Source organism: Carettochelys insculpta, chromosome 5 (genome assembly GCF_033958435.1).
Source record: "Carettochelys insculpta isolate YL-2023 chromosome 5, ASM3395843v1, whole genome shotgun sequence".
NCBI classification, from domain to species: domain Eukaryota; kingdom Metazoa; phylum Chordata; order Testudines; family Carettochelyidae; genus Carettochelys; species Carettochelys insculpta.
In genome coordinates this window covers 71,388-91,772 of record NC_134141.1, presented here as the reverse complement: position 1 = coordinate 91,772, position 20,385 = coordinate 71,388, and the positions used below count along the sequence as shown (strand labels likewise).

General features: G+C 45.6%; 1 protein-coding gene across 1 annotated transcript in view; it reads left to right on the top strand.

Moving 5' to 3' along the window:
• CORO2A (coronin 2A) overlaps positions 1–20,385 on the top strand; it is a 67,231-nt gene that overhangs the window by 11,776 nt on the left and 35,070 nt on the right. The window contains exons 4-7 of the mRNA XM_074993988.1: positions 5,187–5,366; positions 5,889–6,005; positions 8,482–8,586; positions 12,005–12,101. Coding sequence (XP_074850089.1) covers positions 5,187–5,366; positions 5,889–6,005; positions 8,482–8,586; positions 12,005–12,101 — 499 coding nt within the window. The remainder of the gene's footprint in view (positions 1–5,186; positions 5,367–5,888; positions 6,006–8,481; positions 8,587–12,004; positions 12,102–20,385) is intronic.

The window sequence follows — 20,385 nt, the reverse complement described above, 5'->3', positions numbered from 1 at the left end:
AAGCCAGCTTTCTATCCATTGTATAGGCCATCAATCCAAACCATGCTTCCTCAACTTATGGGCAAGAATGTTGTGGATTGTACCAATCTTAATGACTGTGCCAGTAACAGTGATCACTCAGGTGCTGGTCTCTTTCCAAACAGGCTGAGGCATAACCTCCATCTTCCTGACGCTCATTGTGAGTCCCGAGCAGTGGGGAGAAGTAACAAAGTGGTCAAAAAGCTCCTGTGCATCCTTCACTGAATGAGCCAACAATTCACAGTCATCAGCAAACAAGGTCATGGATAGTTGTAATAACCACTTCAGTGCTAACTGAAGTCTCCAGAGATGGAAAATACTGCTATCTGTTTGGAACTAAATAAATATGCCCAATGTGCAGGCCTTAAAAGTAACTAACAGCATGATTGAAAACTAGAGGAGCAAGGGCACATCCTTGCTTCGTACTGTTTGATATTTCAAAAAGTGCTGATATTTCTCCATAGTTAAGGATGTGACCAAGTATGCCATCATGAAAATACTGAACAATGTTAATACATTTTTCAGCACATTGGATTTTCCCAAATATTTTCCAGGGCTCATTTCTGTTGACCATGTTGAAGACCTTGGTCAAGTTGATGAAAATCACACAGAGGTCCTGATGTTGCTCTGTACCTTTGTCTTGTTATCTGTCTAGAGGTAAATATTATCTCAGTAGTGCCTCAGCCAGCACAAAATCTACACTGGCTTTCAGGTATAATACCATTTTTTAACACGTGTAGTGAAACGTGGTTGTAAAGGATGTGGGCCAGGATCTTATTACCCAGCTATAGGAAGCAGAGAGATGCTCCGATAGTCATCACAACACCTTTTCGCTTGTATATGTGTACAATCAGGGCATCTTTGAAGTCCTGGGGGCCTAACTCCTTCTCCCAAATGGCACGAAATAAATGTGAGAGATGGTACATCAGGTGGCCACCAGCAGCTTTATAAATTTCTGATGGAATTGCCTCACTGCCAGGTGTCTTTCCAGATTTCATCTGTTTAACAGCTTTTTGTGCCTCATCAAGAGTTGGTAGTATGGCCAGCTGTAAATCTTCCTAACTGTCAGGGTGGTTAAACACTGGAATCAGCTACCTAGGGAAGTTGTGGAATCTCCTTCACTGGAGATATTTAGGAGCAGGTTAGATAGACGTCTATTGGGGATTGTCTAGACGGTGCTTGGTCCAGCCGTGAGGTCAGGGACTGGACTCAATGACGTCTCAAGGTCCCTTCCAGTTCTAGTGTTCTATGATTCTATAAATCATTAGCTCACTGAGGAGTCTCTTCAAGAATGCTGCTTTCAAAAGTTGAGGTCTGGTTCAATGCTTTGTGTAAATGTTCAGCCCAGCAGTCAAGGATTTTAGCACTATCTGTGATCAAAGTGAGGCTATTGGAAGAGTGCAGTGGTATACCATCAGCAATGCTGCATCTTGCTGTTTCTGCTTGATATTTCTACTAGTCATTTTATTTGCCATAATTTGACTTATGCTTCCCGCTTACTTTGAATATATGCCGACTTCCTGGAGGCATTCTTTTTTTATTTTTGATCTAAGCCAGGTATGTCACTTGCATCTTATCAAGAAGAGCTTGGGCATCTCAGTGCTTGTCATCAAGCAAATGCAGTCCCTGTGCCTGCATTTTTGGAAACCGAGGATCTCGACAGCAGTTCTGTAGATTGTTTGTTTGTTTGTCTCTTTGATGTTACTCCAGTCATCCTCAAAAGTAGGTGACCATTCTGGACCTTCACTGCTGATGACTAAGGAAGCATCAAGACTATGTAGAAACAGCACTTGTGTCTTGGGTATTTCAAGTTTACCTACATCCAGCTTTTTTCAGCATGCAGCAGAACGATGATGTTTTGGTAGACAAAGGTTCAAGGAGACAACGCTGCGTACCATGTAGTGGTCAGACCAGGAGCCGGTGCCACGCATTGCATGAGTTGACTTAACATCAGAAAGATCTCTTTGATTTATCTTGTTTTCCACCACCGAGAGAGGTAGTGGCATCTTCATCCCTAGAGGTTTTTAAGTGTCAGATTTACAAAGTTCTGGCTGGGATGATTTAGTTATGGTTGGTTCTACCTTGGGCAGGGGGCTGGACTTGATGACCTCCTGATGTTTCTTCCAGCCCTCTGATTCTATGACAAAGGCAGGGATTTGTACAGATGCCCTGTGCTTTTGGTCCTTGTTGCAGGGACAAAAGCAGGGATTCCACACATGGGTGAGACCTTACCCAGCTCCATCAGGGTGAGGGAGCAGTCTGGCTCCTGGACTTTCCAGTTAATTTTCTGTCTATCAGAAGAGTAGAGCAGGCAGGGAAGTGTTTTCCCCACGATAGCCATGTTATAGTTGTAAGATGGGGCAAAATAAGGGGAACATGTAAATACAAGAAGCCCTCTGCTTACGAGTGGGTTATGTTCCAAAAATTCATTTGTGAGTGGGTTGTTTAGAACTCGAAATGCATTTTCCCATAGAAACAATGTTATAAATGGTAGTTAGGTTCCTAGGTTCATCCACAAAAGCCAATTTCATTCATAATATAGCTGAAATACTGTATATTTGCAATGAAAAATAGTACAAATATTTTTTATTTAACTTTAAATTCTGGTGTTGGAGGAAATGCAGGGTTAACTACAGGAAGATGAGGAGGTAGGTGGAGATTCTGAAGGGGGCCTCCCTCCTTCATGGTTTCTGCCCTGGCTCCTGTAGCCAGCACCATCCCCCCAGCTTCTCCATCTTCCACCCCATGGGGCTGCACCCAGCCCCTGCTCACCAGGAGGCAGTGAGCAGCACAAGTGCGGGGCGGAGGACTCTGGAGGAGCAGGGGTTGGCTGTGTAGCGAGTGGCCAGAGGGAAACAGTGGTTTCCCCTTCAGAGTGCCACTTCTTTCCAGTTGCTGGCGGTACGACCACTCCCTTCTCCTCCAAAGTCCGCTAGCCTTCACTCACACTACTCACTGTCATCTGTGCCTCTTGCCTGCTCCCTGACTCTGCAGGTGAGCTTTTGTTTGTGTATGCAGATGTTCATAAGTCAGATGTTTGTAATTCAGGAAGTGCCTGTGTTGGTCTTTCGAAAAATGGAGATACCTGGAGGCAAACAAATTGCATCGAAGCTTGAGTGCAGGGCAAAGCATGGCATTTCCAAGTCACAGCAGATTTCGAGATTTCAAAATTTGTTTTCAGTTCAATTCAATCAGGGAACAAACTTGGCGGATCTGGAAATTTTCATAAGAGAGAATTCAGAAAAAAAACATTTTGTCTATTTCAACTTTTTAATTTACATACTATATACTATACTCCCAATAATAATAATGTTGAAGGGCAACAAGAAGTCCTGTGGCACCTTATAGACTAACAGATATTTTGGAGCATAAGCTTTCGTGGGCAAAGACCCGTTTCATCTTTGCCCACGAAAGCTTATGCTCCAAAATATCTGTTAGTCTATAAGGTGCCACAGGACTTCATGTTGTTTTTGAAGGTACAGACTAACGTGGCTATCTCTCTGATGATTGTTGAAAGGGAAAATGGAAATATTTCATTCTGAAAATGTCAAAGCAGGACACTAATGTCATCAAAACTTTTTCCTTTCTTTTATGTTTTCTCTAAACTAAAATTTTGACTAAAATCAACCCAGCTTTACAAAGGTTTTTGAAATTAACAGAACACAGTCCTTTCTGAGTTCCTCCAACTGCCTTAAAGTGAAGTGACTTTTTGTGTTCTGGCTGCTACTTTGTGTGCCTCTGAGTAGAGGTGGCTTTGAAGTGATTTGAGCAGCATGTGGAAACTTCAGGCCTGGCTATGGTTTTAATTAGGTACAAAAGCTGAAGAATATTGGAACAAGCTCCAAAAAGAAGTCTTGAAATTTCTTGACTTTCAGTGATCCTCTTCTTTCTTTTAAGTGTCTGTATACTGCAGTCAGAAGGGTGACTGCCACTCTTATAGATGGCACGTGGGCAACATGTGGCTCTAGCATTTAGGGAGGCTAGCATGAGCCTATGGCCTCATGTTCTGCCCAGTCCCAAGGTCCTGCCCCAAGACCCCTCCCCCCCACCTTGTTTGGCCGCTTGCTCTCAGGTCCTGCCCCTCCTCTGCTCCCACTGTGCTCCAGATTCCGCTTTCATTTGGCCCCTCCCCTGAGATCTTGCTGCTCACTGAGTCCCGCATCTCCTGCACTACCCTCACAAGACACCAGCTACCCACCAAGTCCTTCCAACCCCCTCCTCAACAATCCCACCAAGTTCTATCTACCCAACCTTCCCCCTACCCGCTGCAGACACCTTTTTGCCTGTCACTCAGGGGAGGAGACCACAGAGAAATGGGAATGGAGGAGTGCAGAGAGCTGAGATTCAGCAAGTGCACTAGCAAATGGAGGCTGGAAGGGACACTAGGGATGCAGGAGGTGTAGTGGGGAGAAACTTGGCAGGGGTCATAGAGGAGAGGAGAGACTCAGCAAGAACATCCCATGGCCCAGGCATTTGCACACTCAAAGGTAGCAGCTTGGTGGCTGAGCTGCAGGGGAGGTTTAGTCTCCCCTAGCCTATTATGGCCATTACCTATGCATACCCCAGCTAGTATTGATCTAGGGATCATGGTACCAGTTGCTGTGAAGCCACAGCAGCATGGAGTACAACATGGGCTGGCCATTCAAGTACAAGTTCTGGGAGCCTTGTCTATGGCATTGCAACTCCTACTAGCTCAATCAAAGTGAGCGGGGGCATGTCTATAGAAGCTGCAGTCACCCCTCTGGTTGCAGTGCAGAAGACTCCAAAAGTGTCACAACCCCCCCCCCCCCATAACATTCACTTCACGTAGTCTGATTTTAAGTTAGTTAATGCAAATGACTGCTGTTCACTCTACCACTTTTGCCCTGCAACAACTTCTTCATGCAATAAAAAGTCCCTTGGAAATCAGAATGTCATGGAGCGTGTCTCTAACACAGTGCTGTAATGCACTGAGCTGAGCATGCTTTGCAGGTCACAGAAGAAGAGTTAAGGATGATGATAATTATGTGGGTAAAGAAGGGTGTGAATGCACTGGGGCACACTGAGTTCCAGTCTTTCACTCCTATCTCTTCAGTGGAGCAGCCATTTGATATGTGCTTTTGTACTTGCTGACTGTCACATGCGCTGGTTTGAGTGAAAGGTTCTGAGAATTTGTTTCTTTGTCTCAGATAATGATCTGGAACCTCGACACAATGGAGCCATTAATTCAAAATCCAGTGAAAATAATTGGTTGCCACAAAGATGTGATCCTCTCCATGTCTTTCAACACAGATGGCAGCCTACTAGCCACTGCCAGCCGGGACAGGAAGATACGGCTCATTGACCCACGGTCAGGAGCAGTCTTACAGGTATACAGGGTTAAGTAGCTGACATGTGGTGAGTCTGACTGTATGCCCTCTTTCTCTTTGCAGCCCCACGTGACCTGCACTACCATTGCTCCAGCAGGGTGAGCAGTACACTCCCCATGTGACCAATGCTGCTGTTGCTGCAGCAGGGGGAGCAGCCCAGCTCTCTGTGACCTGTGTGGCCGTTGCTGCAGCAGAGGATGAGCAGCCCAGGCCTGTGTAACCAGTGCTGCCATTGCTAAAAAGGGCACGCAGCCTGGCCATGTGTGTGTTGCACTGCCATTGCTTCAGAGGGCGTACAGCCTGACCCTGTCCAGTGCTGTCACTAATGCAGAGAACAATGTGAGGTGAGGCAGATGCACAGTGAGATCCTCATTCAGTGGGGCTTCAGGAGTAGGGTGCAGTTATTGCCTTTTCTGCTCAGCAAATTAAGATAAGCATCAGATGGCAACGAGAAAAACATCTCCTCCCTGTCCAGGTTTCCCATGTGACCGCACCAGTAATGTGCTGTCTGTATCCTTACAGGAAGCCAGCTACAAGTCTCACAGAGTGAATAAAGTTTTGTTTCTAGGAAACATGAAAATGCTGCTCTCTACTGGAACATCCTGTTGGAATAACAGGCAAATTGCTCTCTGGGAGCAGGTGAGTGAAAGCCAGCAATCTAGTCATAGACAGCTTTGATTTTCTCATTACACAGGATTCTTCATTAATGTCACATTAAAACGTGTGCCTGCCAAATATGCATGGATTAATTTGTAGCCAAGTTCCAAGATGGTCTGCCAAGCTAAGACTTTTTGTTGTGATGGGACTCTCTGGATGGATTGGTAATTAATATTTAAATGAGTCCCTGAATAAGGGAGCAATCTCCCTGTGTGTTCGATGCCGGGACCCAGACCAAATCCCTGCTACAAAACCCAGCCTGGATAATGCCCGCCCAGGTAAGCTTCTGGACTCTGCCCTGAGCCTCCTGGAAAGGAGTAACTAGCAGGAACAATGAGACAAGGACAAGGGTGAAAGGTTTAAAACAAAGTAACTGAGATTTTTATTAAGGAACACAACAAGATTAAAACTATAACAAGTAACAGTTTCTTAAATGCAAACTTTCTTATGCTCTATTGATACGTACATTTACTTTTGCAACTGTATCCATTTGGTAACTTGTTCTCAGATCTTGAATTGATTTTATTGTACCGCAAGATAAAAGGATTTGGTTACTGGAATAAGGGAGGAAGGATAGAGGGATTTGGGGATGAGGGTTGTCAGGGTTTTAGAAATCCCCGCTGTCTCCTTCCAGAGCCGGGGTGGGGGTGCTAAACCCCACCTCCGTGCGGGGTCAGGTTGCTAGCCCAACCCAAGGGGTTGGTACCCGAAGGCCAGTTGGGACTGTCCCTTTATGTTGTGGGTACCCCGGTACCCTCTTAGTGGGCCCAACTAAGTGATCCTGGGAGGCTTATGCTCTTCCTCAGGTCACTGGGGTAGGATTGACAGTTAGGGAGGCAGGGTGGCAGCGCCTTCTCCTGCGGTTTATTAAGAGGAGGTGAGCAAGGATAAGGGGAAAAGGACAGAAGGGGAAAAGGTTAGTTAGAGCTTTTACCTTAATGTTAGAACATCGAAAGTAAGACAACTATAGCATCTATGACAACTTAAACTTATTAATGAACATTAATTATTAATTACATGTGCCAATGTTTGGCTACAATGGTAAACCCTGCCTGGGATGTCCAGGCCCCGCCTCAGGGGGTCAGGCCCCTGGGCACTTCCCTCCCCTCGTCAGGGAAGGGAACAACGAAGGAGCAACCCCCCATTCCCTCGAAGAGGGTCCCGATTACCCAGGTGGGAGTAGATATAGATTAGGAATTAAGGTAAGTTTACGTGTCCAGTCTGGTTATGCAAGGTCCAGTCCAGTTAAAGTCCAGTCCAGTGAAGCGATGACAAGATGGCAGGCGGCGGGAGCGTAGGTGCCACAGTGGTGGCAGGCTCTGGGCGTCAACTGGCGAGCGCGCAGTACCTCACCCTAGGGGTGAGGCCATTTTGCCGCTCGCCAGATTCACCTCAGAGCTGCTTGTTGGCGGCAGGATCGAGGGTGCCGCTGTGATGGCAGGCTCTGGGCTTCAACAGGCAAGCACGCAGTACCTCACCCTAGGGGTGAGGCCAGTTCGCCGCTTGCCTGATTCACCTCAGAGCTGGTTTTGTTCTTTTAGTGCTGAGGTAAAGTTGTCACCACAGCAGGCGGGCCCTGCTGGGCGACGATGGTGTTGACTTGGAAGATCTTCGCAAAGTCTTCTTAGCTGGAGCTCTTCGCCACCTGTGAGGCAGCTGGCCTAGGGGCTGGTGGACGCCTCAGGGGCCAGCACCTCCCCGTACAGGTAGCGGAGTCGTATCCGCGCCAAGAGCCGGTGAGCGCTCTCCGGTGCTGCCTTATATTCCGTGATCTTATGCATAATTCATGAAGCTATTTACATATGAGAGTTCTAAGCACATGCTTTCAAACAGGTCCTGTGGGCCAGGGAAGCTTCTAGAAGCTGCTTCACCTGCATCCAATGAGGAGCCTGGATTTCAAATCCATGATTCTGAGGTGTTTGTGAGTTCAGGTTACTGGGGAAACCAACTGACAGAGAGTGACTGTTACAGGGGGCTGCTGACTGGCAGCCTATGTACCTTTTAGAGTCTACCTGCCCCTGTAATGATGTTTAATGGCCAAAGGCTTGTTTCCCCTGGCCCACGGGGACGATTATGCCCGAGGGATGAAAAATCCCTGACATGTTGGATCCTGGCTTTTGTGTGTGGAATGTATGAAATATAAGTTAATCTGAAGAAGCAAAGATGTGGAATTCACAGCAATAAAGTACACAGAAATGGACACAATTGGAAGAGGTGCAACCTAGGGGAGGTAGTTTCAAAGGAGCTGTAGGCTGGAAGATGGGAGCAGCATGCTCACACTTCACACCTGCAATAAGAAGTGTGAAGATATGTCTTTGTGTCCCTCCCAGAACTTTCCACCCTCTCAGTCCAGTGGGAGAAGCAGTGGGGTTCACATAGGATCAGATGTTTTGGGCATTTTCAAGCAAGACACTAAACTTCTGAGAGCAGCTGTTTCTCTCTTCTTTGATATGTCCAGGGTGATCTTTCTGTGCCTTTGGTTGAGGAGGAGCTGGATGGTTCCTCAGGGCTGCTGTTCCCATTCTATGATGCTGACACGCACATGCTGTATGTGGTGGGCAAGGTATGTGCTTTACCTTTGAATTAACGTTAGCACCCCAAATGCTGTTCCCAGTTACGTTGCTTTTATGTGACTGGCTTCTGTGGAGTAGCACCTAATTTACACTTGCTTGAATGAGATGAGAATTGCATACTTTAAGTGAAGAGTCCCAGTGTAGCAATAAGATACTTACTGGGTAATAGGTGCTGATTGTAGATCAGGTTTTCAGTGTTAACTGCAAAACTCTCATATTCTCAGGACATCCCACAGTCTTGCCAAAGATAAGCAACAAAGTAGCAGGAAAAGACTTCACTTGCACTCACGAGAAGTGAAGCTGAAAAGATGAGATTTCACTTCATTCATAAAAGCCTTTTGGTGTCTCTTGTTATGGCACAAAATTGTGTATGCAGAAATGTGTCTCATTTTTCACACACCCTAGCATTTACTTCACATGTGAGCTGTTACAACTGGCCAATTAAGAGACCTAATTCACACAAGCAGTTTTGACATTTGCATGTGTCACTTAGGAGCACAATTTCATACTTTGTTACATCACTAACATTTTAAAAATCAGATTCCTATCAATTCTCTCTCTGAGAACAAGTAAGGAGTGGGAGATTAGGGGGTGGTGGTGTCACAGCACCAAAGGATTGCAGTAGAACCAGAGGACAAGCAGCCCCTGGTCTCAGAATCAGAAAAGAAAGAAAGCAGAAAATTAAATAAACCTGCAGCTAAATCTGTTAGATTGTCTATAGATGGGCACATTTTGTTTCTCACAAAGATTACAAGCATATACCCCCACTTGGGCATCATTACATCTATCTTAAGCAGTTGGGCATGTAATGAGTTCTGTAGCACTTTGCAGCAAAGGAATGAGTAGGGCTTCTGTGGAACACCTAAATATTTTCATGTAACATTCACTTATTGTTCAGAAGAGTTTTGTGTAGTCAGGAAAGACCCATTGGTAGCAAGTGGGAACAGTACTTGCTAACTGACAGCAAAAAGTGATGATGTCTGTATGTTATCTAGTATGGTATGCATTTGCAGATTTATATGTCCTTCTGTTTTTGGTTCATTATATGACAGGCAGAAAAAATTCCTTTAGTGTATTAATCTGAAAGTTACCAAAGTGCTCATGTTTCTAGCTCTTTAGTCCTCACCCATATCCCCAATCCTGCACAAACTAGCCTACCACTACGCATGTGAGCTAGAGCCACTGTCTTTGTGGGAGTAGAGTTAGTCATGACCCACCTGTAGGGTCAGGACCCAGGTGAGCAAAAGTCTGGAATCTTCTGTCCCCTCCTCCTTGCAGAGAGAGAATCAAATCATGGAACTTATGTCTAGCCACAAACTGAGCTGTATTCCTATGCAGTGGGCAGCCCATGATGGAGGCACTGCTGAACACTTAGAAGCAGGTAAATGGTAACACTTAGAAACAGGTAAATGACTTCTGCAGTAACCTGTACCTGTGTTGAGTTGTAGACCTCTTATTTACAGAGCCATTGTTAACAGTCTCATGTACTATGTGCTATCTGCTCTTTTTTTTGGCTTGATTCCCCACCCCCAACTTGTTAAATTTAAAATGATCTGTGTGTGTGAGTAAATATACCTGTAGTTTTATTCTAACCATGGAGATTGTCTCCTCTTTTTCCTGGAGGCCAGCACTGTAGCTGTATTTCTTAACATGTTTAAAACACATTTTGAGCCAATCTGTATATGCAAGGCCAAGGTCTCTTATAAAGCCTGTCCTATCACCTTCACACCATTAAAGTCAAACTTGTGGCCGGTGTTATCTTCATGCAATGAGATTAATGATAAGGGGCTATGCTGTTTCATGCATGCCGTTTCATGCATGACTTTAATGGTGTGAAGGTGATAGGACAGGCTGGATCTAGGCAGGGAAGAGAATTCTTAGAAGCTTGGTTCTCCGGAAATGAGGCAATTAACCAGCGCATTGATTTGGATCTTGTGGTTGAACCTATGAGATCAAAGGATAATAGAAGAAGAACAGATAATGAGTGTGTGATTAGGTGCAATCGGTTTTAAATTGGAAGACACGAGTAACCAATTAAGAACTAATTACCGATAAGGTCTATGTGAAAGGACTATATAAAGAACAGTTTGGAAGAGCTCTCTCTAGGCAGTGATGATGTTACTCCGTTTTTAGTAATGAAACGTCTGCAATTAAAGTTGTTAAGCTCAGTGCATATTTTAAATATTAAATGGAACTTCCCAGGCTACCTGTTTTTTATTTTTATTTTAAAATGTGTATCTCCATGTATTATTATTTATTATAATCATAAACACTTGGGGCTGGAAGGGACCTCCAGCAGTCATAGAGATGAGCCCCTTTGCTGAGGTAGGGCCAAATAAACCTAGACCATACCTGACAGATCGTTGTCCAACCAGTTATTAAAACGTCCAATGACAGGGATTTCACAGCCTACCTTGGAAGCTTGTTCCACAGCTAAGTATGAGTCAACAGTGTGATGCTGTTGCAAAAAAAGTAAACGTGATTCTGGGATGCATTAACAGGTATGTTGTGAGCAAGACATGAGAAGTTCATTTTTCCCCTCTACTCTGCACTGGTTAGGCTTCAGTTGGAGTATTGTGTCCAGTTCTGGGCACCACATTAAAAAAAAAACCAAAAAACATTTCAGTAGACATGGAGCGCAATTAATCAGTTTTTTTGGTAACCAACCTTAATGTGTGAAAAACTGTTATCAAGTCCCCCCTCTGTCTTTTGCAAGACTAAACATACCTAGTTTCATGAACATTGCCTCATAATTCAAGGTTTCTAAGCTTTTGTGCATTTCTGTTACTCTCTTTTGGATTCTGATATGTGTCCCAAAGAGTGGTACCCAGAGTTGTACACATTATTCCAGTAGAGGAGTGGGTGTTGTATAGAGGGATACTGTTTCCTACTGTGTCTTTCATATGGTGCTCCAATTAATATACCCTGGAATATGAGCCTTTTTTACAACTGCTTCACATTATTGACTAATATTCAATTTGTGATTCACTGTAATCATTTTTAGCAATAGCCATCATTTGCCACCTAGCTAGTTCACCATGTCGTAGTTGTTCTTTTCATTTTTGCTTCCTAACTGCAGTACTGTAAATCAAAAATAATACACCTTCATCTGGAATCCTGGTTCAGTTCTGGTCATCCTTTCTCTAAAAGGACATAACAGAACTAAAAAGGGTTCTGAGACAAGTAGAGGAAAAATATTAGATGCCTAGAAAAGACGTTGAGATGGAAGAAGACTGGAAAGATTGGTATGGCTTAGTTTAGAGTTGAAACAAATAAAGGATGATATGACGGAGCTTTAAAAGAACAGTGGGCATTATAGAGACAGTAGACCAGGTAATCCACCTTGGTTCCCTGACTCCTGCAGCAGGCGGCTAAATAATGCCTTTTGTTCTGTTTTCCCATCTCTAGGGAGATGGAAACATACGATATTATGAAATAAGCATGGAAAAACCATACCTGAACTACCTGATGGAATACCGCTCCCATCTACCACAGAAAGGAATTGGTGAGTTTGCAGCATGTATTTATCATCTCAGTAGGAACTTAAGCCTACATCCTGAGGGAATCCACTGGGAGTGCAGGACTGGTGCACAATAACATGGGTTTTGGTGAGAAGACAAGGGATCCAGTTCCACTCACCCAGTGTTGCACTGATGTCAGTACTGCCACTCCACAAAGCTACTTACAGATCAGAGTCGGGCCCAATAATTCCATGTTTTAGGCTTTGGAACTAGTTCCTTTTTACTCAGGAGTAGTGGCAGAAATGAATTTAAACAGGTGCAGTACAGTAAATGCTTTGTTATCCATCATTTTGTATCTGGAAAACTCAGTTAAACAGCATCTGCTATAGACGGCAATACAGTTCCTCCTTAAGTTAACTGGAAAAATTCTGATAGCTGTCCAGCATTATATTCCAGATTTGCAGAAGTCACGTTCATTAGGTGGTCTTGAGGCAGTAGAAGAGCAGTAAATTACATTAGTGTAATAGTGTTAAAAAGGTGTAGTGTTAAGTAAGGTTATTTCATTTCCTAAACGTTTTTGCTTTTGGTGAAAAAGCTTGATTAACTGGCACGTTTGATTAACTGGCTACCACCATTCCCCGTGGATGCCAAATAACAGAACTTATATCGTGTTTGTAAATGGAATCCAATAACGTAAACCTCGTATGCTACATATGTATATGATCTAGATATCTAATGACAATATAGATGTCACAGATCCATAGACTTCTAAGCCAGGAGAAATTGTTATTACCATGTATCAGCTAGTTTTTAATCTCCTTAATAATAGAAGATTTACCCAGTCTTGCTTGGGTTCTTAATTCAGTTTTTGTTTTTGGGAAAATAAAATAGAAATGTACATGCTTCATTTAAATCATTGCTCTGGTGGGGAGCTGGTGATGAGGAGTATCCCAGCCCTTTATCACCACAGCAGCTTGGGGCCAGGTGAGAATTGCCTGTCCATGGTAGCTGGTTCTCCAGTGGCCACAGATGGGGGCAAGGTGCATATCCTGCTGGCTGGGGCAGATCCAGGTTTGCCGGCCCCCTGTGCTCCCCAGCCAGTGAGGAATGCAGCAAGCTGTGCACTTTCCCCTTGCTCCTTGATGAAGGGAAAGAGCCAGCAATGTTACCATATGAATTGGGCAGGGGGAGCTTCACTCCCGCCCCATCCCCAAGGGCTCATGATGGGGTCAGAAGCTCTGAGATAGGGCAGTCCCAGAGTGGGGAAGTACACACCAGCCATTCCCTTTCTCCTGCTTGGTGGTTGTCTCTTTTCTGTATGGTTTAATGAGAACTAGTAATCCCATTCCAGTCACCTCCCATTTTCCTGGCACAGTCAAACCTTTCCCTTGCTTTAAGTTATAGTAAGAGGAAACTATATACCAAATTTTGGTGGTTCCTAGCTCTTACCATTTTGGAAAAGTTCTTGAACAGACAGACAGACAGACAAGCTTCCTCAATATATAGTAGATGTGTCTTTTTGATTTTTGTACAGTGCTAGCTTTTAATCAGAAAATCATTTTGTATGAAGTCAAATGCCTCACACCACTTTCAGTGCATCAACACAATTAGCTTTATCAGCCTAACTTGTAATCTCAGCAAAAAATGCTGTCAAATTTGTTTGTCAATACTTTGATTCCAATGTTACCAAAATCTCATTCATTAAATGTTATGTTGAGAGGGCACAGGGGATGACTCCAAAGTCAGCTCAGGGTGTAAGAAAAGGAGCGACTACCTTTCAAAACAGATCAAATGCATGTTAGACAGGAGGTTTTATTAACATTACATGCAAAAGAAGCTTCTATAAAACTCAACAGTACTTCAGGAATAGAGGAGGCTCCAGTCAGTGGAGGACTAAGAATCACAGGGCTGGAAGGGACCTCGGAGGTCATCTAGTCCAGCCCCCTGCTTCAAGCAGGATCAACCCCCACTAAGTCATCCTAGCCAGGACCTTGTCCAGCTGGGACTTAAAAACCTCCAGGGATGAACAATCCACCACCTCTCTAGGCAACGCATTCCAATGCTTCACCACCCACCTGGTGAAGTAGTTTTTCCTAATATCTAACCTAAACGTTTCCCTCTTCAACTTCTGACCATTACTCCTTGTTCTGCCATCTGACACCACTGAGAACAGTTTCTCACCCTCCTTTTTAGAGCTCCCCTTCAGGAAGCTGAAGGGTGCTATTAAATCACCTCTAAGTCTTCTCTTCTGTAAACTAAACAAGCCTAAATCCCTCAGCCTATCCTCATAGGTCTTGTGCTCCAGACCCTTAATCATTTTTGTTACCCTTCGCTGAACCTGCTCCAGCAAATCCACGTCCTTTTTATACTAGGGGGCCCGAAACTGGACACAATATTCCAGATGTGGCCTCGCCAGCTCTGAATAAAGAGGAATAACTACTTCTCTAGATCTGCTCGCAATGCTCCTCCTAATGCACCCTAGTATGCCGTTAGCCTTCTTGGCTACAAGGGCACACTGTTTACTCATATCTAGCCTTTCATCCATCATAACCCCTAGGTCCCTTTCCATCGTACTGCTGCTGAGCCAGTCGGTCCCCAGCCTGTAACAATGTTTGGGATTTTTCTGCCCCAGGTGCAGGACTCTACACTTCTACTTATTGAACCACATCAGATTTCTTTTGTCCCAGTCCTGCAATTTATCCAGGTCCCTCTGGATTCTCTCTCTACCCTCCAACGAATCTACCTCTCCCCTTAGTTTTGTGTCATCCGTAAACTTGCTGAGGGTGCAATCCAGTCCCTCATCCAGGTCATTAATAAAGATGTTGAATAACACCGGCCCCAGAACCGAGCCTTACGGCACTCCGCTTGAGAGAGACCACCATCCATATATTGAGCCATTGACCACTACCCGTTGGGCCTGACCATCAAGCCAGCTTTCTATCCATCTTATAGTCCAAGGATCCAATCCATATTTCCTTAACTTATGGACAAGAATGTTGTGGGAGACTGTATCAGAAGCCTTGCTGAAGTCAAGGTATATCACATCCACTCACTTCCCCATGTCCACAGAGCTTGTTACCTCGTAATAGAAGCTAATCAGATTGGTCAGGCAGGACTTGCCTCTGGTGAATCCATGTTGGCTACTTTTGATCACTCTCCCCTCTTCCTAGTGCTCCAAAATGGATTCCTTGAGGATTCCCTCCATTATTTTCCCAGGGATTGAGGTAAGGCTGACGGGTCTATAGTTCCCTGGATTGTCCTCCTTTCCTTTTTTAAAGAAGAGCACTACGTTTGCCTTCTTCCAGTCAGCTGGTATCTCCACCGATCTCCCAGAGTCTTCAAGGATAATGGCCAAAGGTTCGGCAATGACCTCTGCCAATTCCCTCAGTACCCTGGGGTGCATTAAATCCAGACCATGGACTTGTGCACATATAGTTTTTCTAGATAGCTCAGAACTTGTTCCTTCCCCACAGATGGCTGCCCTCCACCTTTCCATACTGCATCATCTAGGACCGTCATGTGGAAGTTAACTTTGTCCGTGAAGACTGAGGCAAAAAAATCATTGAGTACTTCAGCTGTTCCTGCATCATCTGTCACTAGGTTACCTCCCTCATCCAGTAATGGCCCCACACCTTCTCTGACAACCTGTTTCTTGTTCACATGCCTGTAGAAAGCCTTCTTGTTACTCTTCACATCCCCCACCAGCTGCAGTTCCAATTGTGCTTTCACTTTCCTGATTACTGCCCGGCATTCTCCAGCTGTATGTTTATACTCCTCCTTAGTCAACTGTCCACATTTCCATTTCTTGTATGCATCCTTTTTGAATTTAAGCTGACTAAGGATTTCCCTGTTAAGCCAAGCTGGTTGCCCAGCATGTTTGCATTTCTTACTACGCAGCGGGATTGTTTGTTCCTGTGCCTTCAGTAAGACTTCTTTAAAATACTTCCAGTTCTCTTCAACTCTTTTCCCCTTTATCTTCGTTTCCCAAGGGATCCTGCTCATCCGGTCTCTTAGGGGGTCCAGGTCTGCTCTTCTGAAATCAAGAGTCTGTATGTTACTGCTCACCTTTCTTACTTTTGTCCGGATCCTGAAATCTATGATCTCATGGTTGCTGCAGCCCAGGTTCCCTCCCACTTCTATTTCTTCTACTAGTTTCTTCCCTGTTTGTGAGCAGCAGGTCAAGTTAGGACTACATGCAGCTCCACCTGTAAAAGGCAGAGCCATGCTGCTGATGCTGAGCAGGTATCAGCCTGCCCCACACAGTTTCTTGCTGCAGGGCTGAGTATGTTTTTTTCAGTTACTCCTGCAAATGGCTATAGAAGCTGAAAGCAAGTCCAGTCGCTGTACTCCAACTACAGTATTTATCTTGAATTGCACTTTTATTTCATAAAATTATCCTTATGCAACAAGGGTCAATGCTTACACACTGTGATTATTATATTTCAAGGCAATTATTATTAGTAAAATCACAGAACTACCTCTGGGTTTGTATTGTCTACAAATATTCTCCACAGGAAAATGTCTCATGTCTATACAGAGACGTTTATGGCTTCTGGTCCTGCCAGCTACTTAGAATTGCCTTTTAGATGCAATAGGCAGGGCACCTGTTCCATGCTGTGCTGATCAATACTTGAGGAAGCCAGCAGATCATCACAGACTACACATTAGTCTGCCCCAAGAATTGCTTTCTAAAGTGTCTAGTCAGCATTGCAGGGCAACTGCTTCGTCGGTGGCAGCAACAGAAGAATGCTGGTTTATGTAGTGTGTGCCTCAGACAATTATTAGAGGTGATGAGCCAGACAGAACTGAGGCAAAGACTTCATGCATAAACACATGCTCAATATTAGCACATTAATTCTTGGAATTTAGGTTCTTCTTCCCGAGAGCTAGACGGTGACTATTCCTCATCTGCCCAGGCAGGAAGGTATAGAATCCTAGAATCTTGTGGCTGGAAGGGACCTCAGGGGGTCACTGAGTCCTGCCCCCTTGCCAAGAGCAGAACCAACCCTAACAAAAATCATCCTAGCCAGGCTGTTTTCAAGCCAGGATGTAAAAACCTCTAGGGATAGAGATTGCACCACCTCTCTATGTAATGCTTCACTGCCCTCCTAGTGAAATAGTTTTTCCTCATATCTCACCAAGACCTTCCCCACTGTAACCTCAGACCATTGCGCCTTGTTCTGCCATGCATCACTACTGAGAATAGCTTCTTCTTTGAGAAGGGGCCTCTGAGGATAGAACAAGAGGCAATGGACTTAAACTGCAGCAAGGGAGGTTTAGGATGGACATTAGGAAAAAGTTCCTAACTGTCAGGGGGGGTCAAACAGTGCAATAAATTGCCAAGGGAGGTTGTGGAATCTCCATCGCTGGAGATATTTAAGAACAGGTTAGATAGATGTCTATCAGGGATGGTTTAGACAGTACTTGGTCCTGCCATGGGGGCAGGGGGCTGGACTCAATGGCCTCTCCAGGTCCCTTCCAGTCCTAGTATTCTATGATTCTATGAAGTGTCCCCATGGGTGCTCCACTGTGGGTGTTTGATGTGTCCTCATGCTGGTGCTTGGAGATTCTTCTATAGCCATGGTTTCCTGTGTTGCACATGCACAGTAGTGCCACCTCATGCTATCTGGCATGCAGGTAGAGCAGGCTCCAGAGTTCCTTCTCTACCACCCTCAGCTGCAGTTGGAGCTTTGGCCTCTTTGCAAAAACAAGAGTTAGAGTTAGTGTTGTTTCTTTGTTTTCTATATTTTCCCTTTCTCCAAGTTACTTTTCCCAGTTTGCTTCACTGTTTTAAAAAAAAAAAATGTATAGCGTTAGGTAGTTAGTTAAGGTTTCATTGCTGCATCGCTGTCATGCCAGGCTCCCTGGGGTTCAAGGTGTGAGACTTGCAGGGGAGCTATGCTGGTCTCCTATGGCCATGCTTCCTGCATTAAGTGCCTGGATGAGGGTCATCAGACTCAGTTCTGTGTGCACTGCTTCAGCGTGACTGCTAGGGCTTGAAAAGATCAAGCCAATAAACTTAAAACTCACTTATATGGGAAGTCTCTTTAGCCAGCAGTCCCTGAGCAACAGCCTGCCAAGGACTTGGTGCCAAAACCCAAAGATACAGACCCTAAGCGTCCCTCTGCCTGAGCACCTTGCCCTCGCCAGATCCATTCCTGGCATGCTACTGGCCTATGACACTATCGTCATGGCCTGTGCCAGCGGACAAATCTATGGTGGCTTCACGGGCACCATCCTCCTCAGCACTGCCTAAGAGGGCACTTTCAGAGCTGAGCCACAAGCCTTCAGCACCTACAACCCCGTCAGCACTGTTGGCTCATCCAGCCCTGAACACACAGATAGCAGGGCATGGATGATCCTCGGTCACTACAACCTCATCGTCAGCATCAGACTCAGCACGCAAATGGCACTGGTCCAGGTCACCGCACTGCCCGCATCAGCCTCAGACCTCAGCACTGAGGAAGACCAAGGCTGTGACACCCCCCACTTTTGTGTGGAGTCAGTGACAGCACCAAAGCAGCACTGCACCAATGTCCCATTGGAACCTCCCACACTGGGGCACTCCACTGGGTCTAAAAGAAGAAACACTTAACTTGTCGGGGAGAGCAACTTTGGTGCTGGGCCTGACGCTGTCAGACTCTTGGCATCACTCCTCCTCCCCCTCGGCACTGCTGACTTCTCCATGCCTGTCTCAGCCATTTGGGTGATCGCGGGCATCAGGTGCTAGACCCCTCACCCCAAAGAGAGGCAGTTCTGATTGCCCAAGTGTCGTCTCCTCCTAGCAGTCAAGACTGATGCACTCTTCATGGTAAGACATTCCACGTACTATGGCGTATCCTTCTCCACCATCTCTGTGGTTCACACACCACTATTCCCACCACCATCAGGCACTGTAATGGTAATCATGGTCTCCCCATTCATACACCGTGTCAACACCATCTAAGGTGTTGGGGGGACTGTCCTCCTTTGCCACGGCCATCGAACTTGGCACCATACCACCTGTCTCAGTGGTGTGGTACCAAGGACTCTCTCATGAAAGGGGGACAGGACTTCCCACTCCACCCATCCTTGTCACGCAATAATATGGTGCTTTCCATGTCACCCCCTCCAATGGATGATGCTAGAGCCTTTCAGGACCCTTTTCAGAGAGTGGCCCAGGCCTAGGACATGGATTTGCAGGAGGTATCTGTTAAATAATATTGGCTCCTTTGTATGTTACAATCCCCCTCCTCATTCAGAGTGGTGCTCCCAATGGATGAAGCCATCACGAACCCTATCAATGTCATATGGCAAACACCAGACTCCATTTTGCCCACAGATAAATAGGCAGATAAAAGTATTCTGTGACCTCTAAGGATGCATAGTATTTATTCACACACCTGCACCCTAACTCTCTGGTGGTAGATGTGGTCTGCAAAAAGAAGCAATCGTTCTGCTCCACGCTGCATTTCAAAGCCAGCAAAAAGTAGGACATAATGGCTACGTCTACACGTGAACCCTACATCGAAGTAGCCTGTTTCGATGTGGCGACATCGAAATAGGCTATTTTGATGAATAACGTCTACACGTCCTCCAGGGCCGGCAACGTCGACGTTCAACATCGACGTTGCGCAGCACCACATCGAAATAGGCGCTGCGAGGGAACGTCTACATGCCACAGTAGCACACATCGAAATAAGGGTGCCAGGCACAGCTGCAGACATGGTCACAGGGTGGACTCAACAGCAAGCCGCTCCCTTAAAGGGCCTCTCCCAGACACAGTTGCACTAAACAACACAAGATACACAGAGCTGACAACTGGTTGCAGACCCTGTGCATGCAGCATGGATCCCCAGCTGCAGCAGCAGCAGCCAGAAGCCCTGGGCTAAGGGCTGCTGCACACGGTGACCACAGAGCGTCGAAGTAGGTGACCGTTGAACGTCGAAGTAGGGCGCTATTCCTATCCCCTCATGGGGTTAGCGGCTTCGACATCTCGCCGCCTAACATCAATGTTAACATTGAAATAGCGCCCAACACGTGTAGCCGTGATGGGCGCTATTTCGCAGTTAGTGCCGCTACTTCGAAGTAGCGTGCACGTGTAGACACGGCTAATGGGATGTAAGGTGTACTCATCTGGTACGCTCCTGTGGGAGGCCAATTATACAGCTCTGTTGGCTGGTTACAACTATCAAAACTACTCCAAGCTCCAGGAGCTGGTCCCGGCACTGCCAGAACACCAGCACCAGGCCCTTGTTGGCCTCATATGAGAGAGCCACAGTACTACCAGTATGGCGATGCAATCTGCAAGGAACATCATGGAAACGGCAGCCTGGGTTACAGCATCCA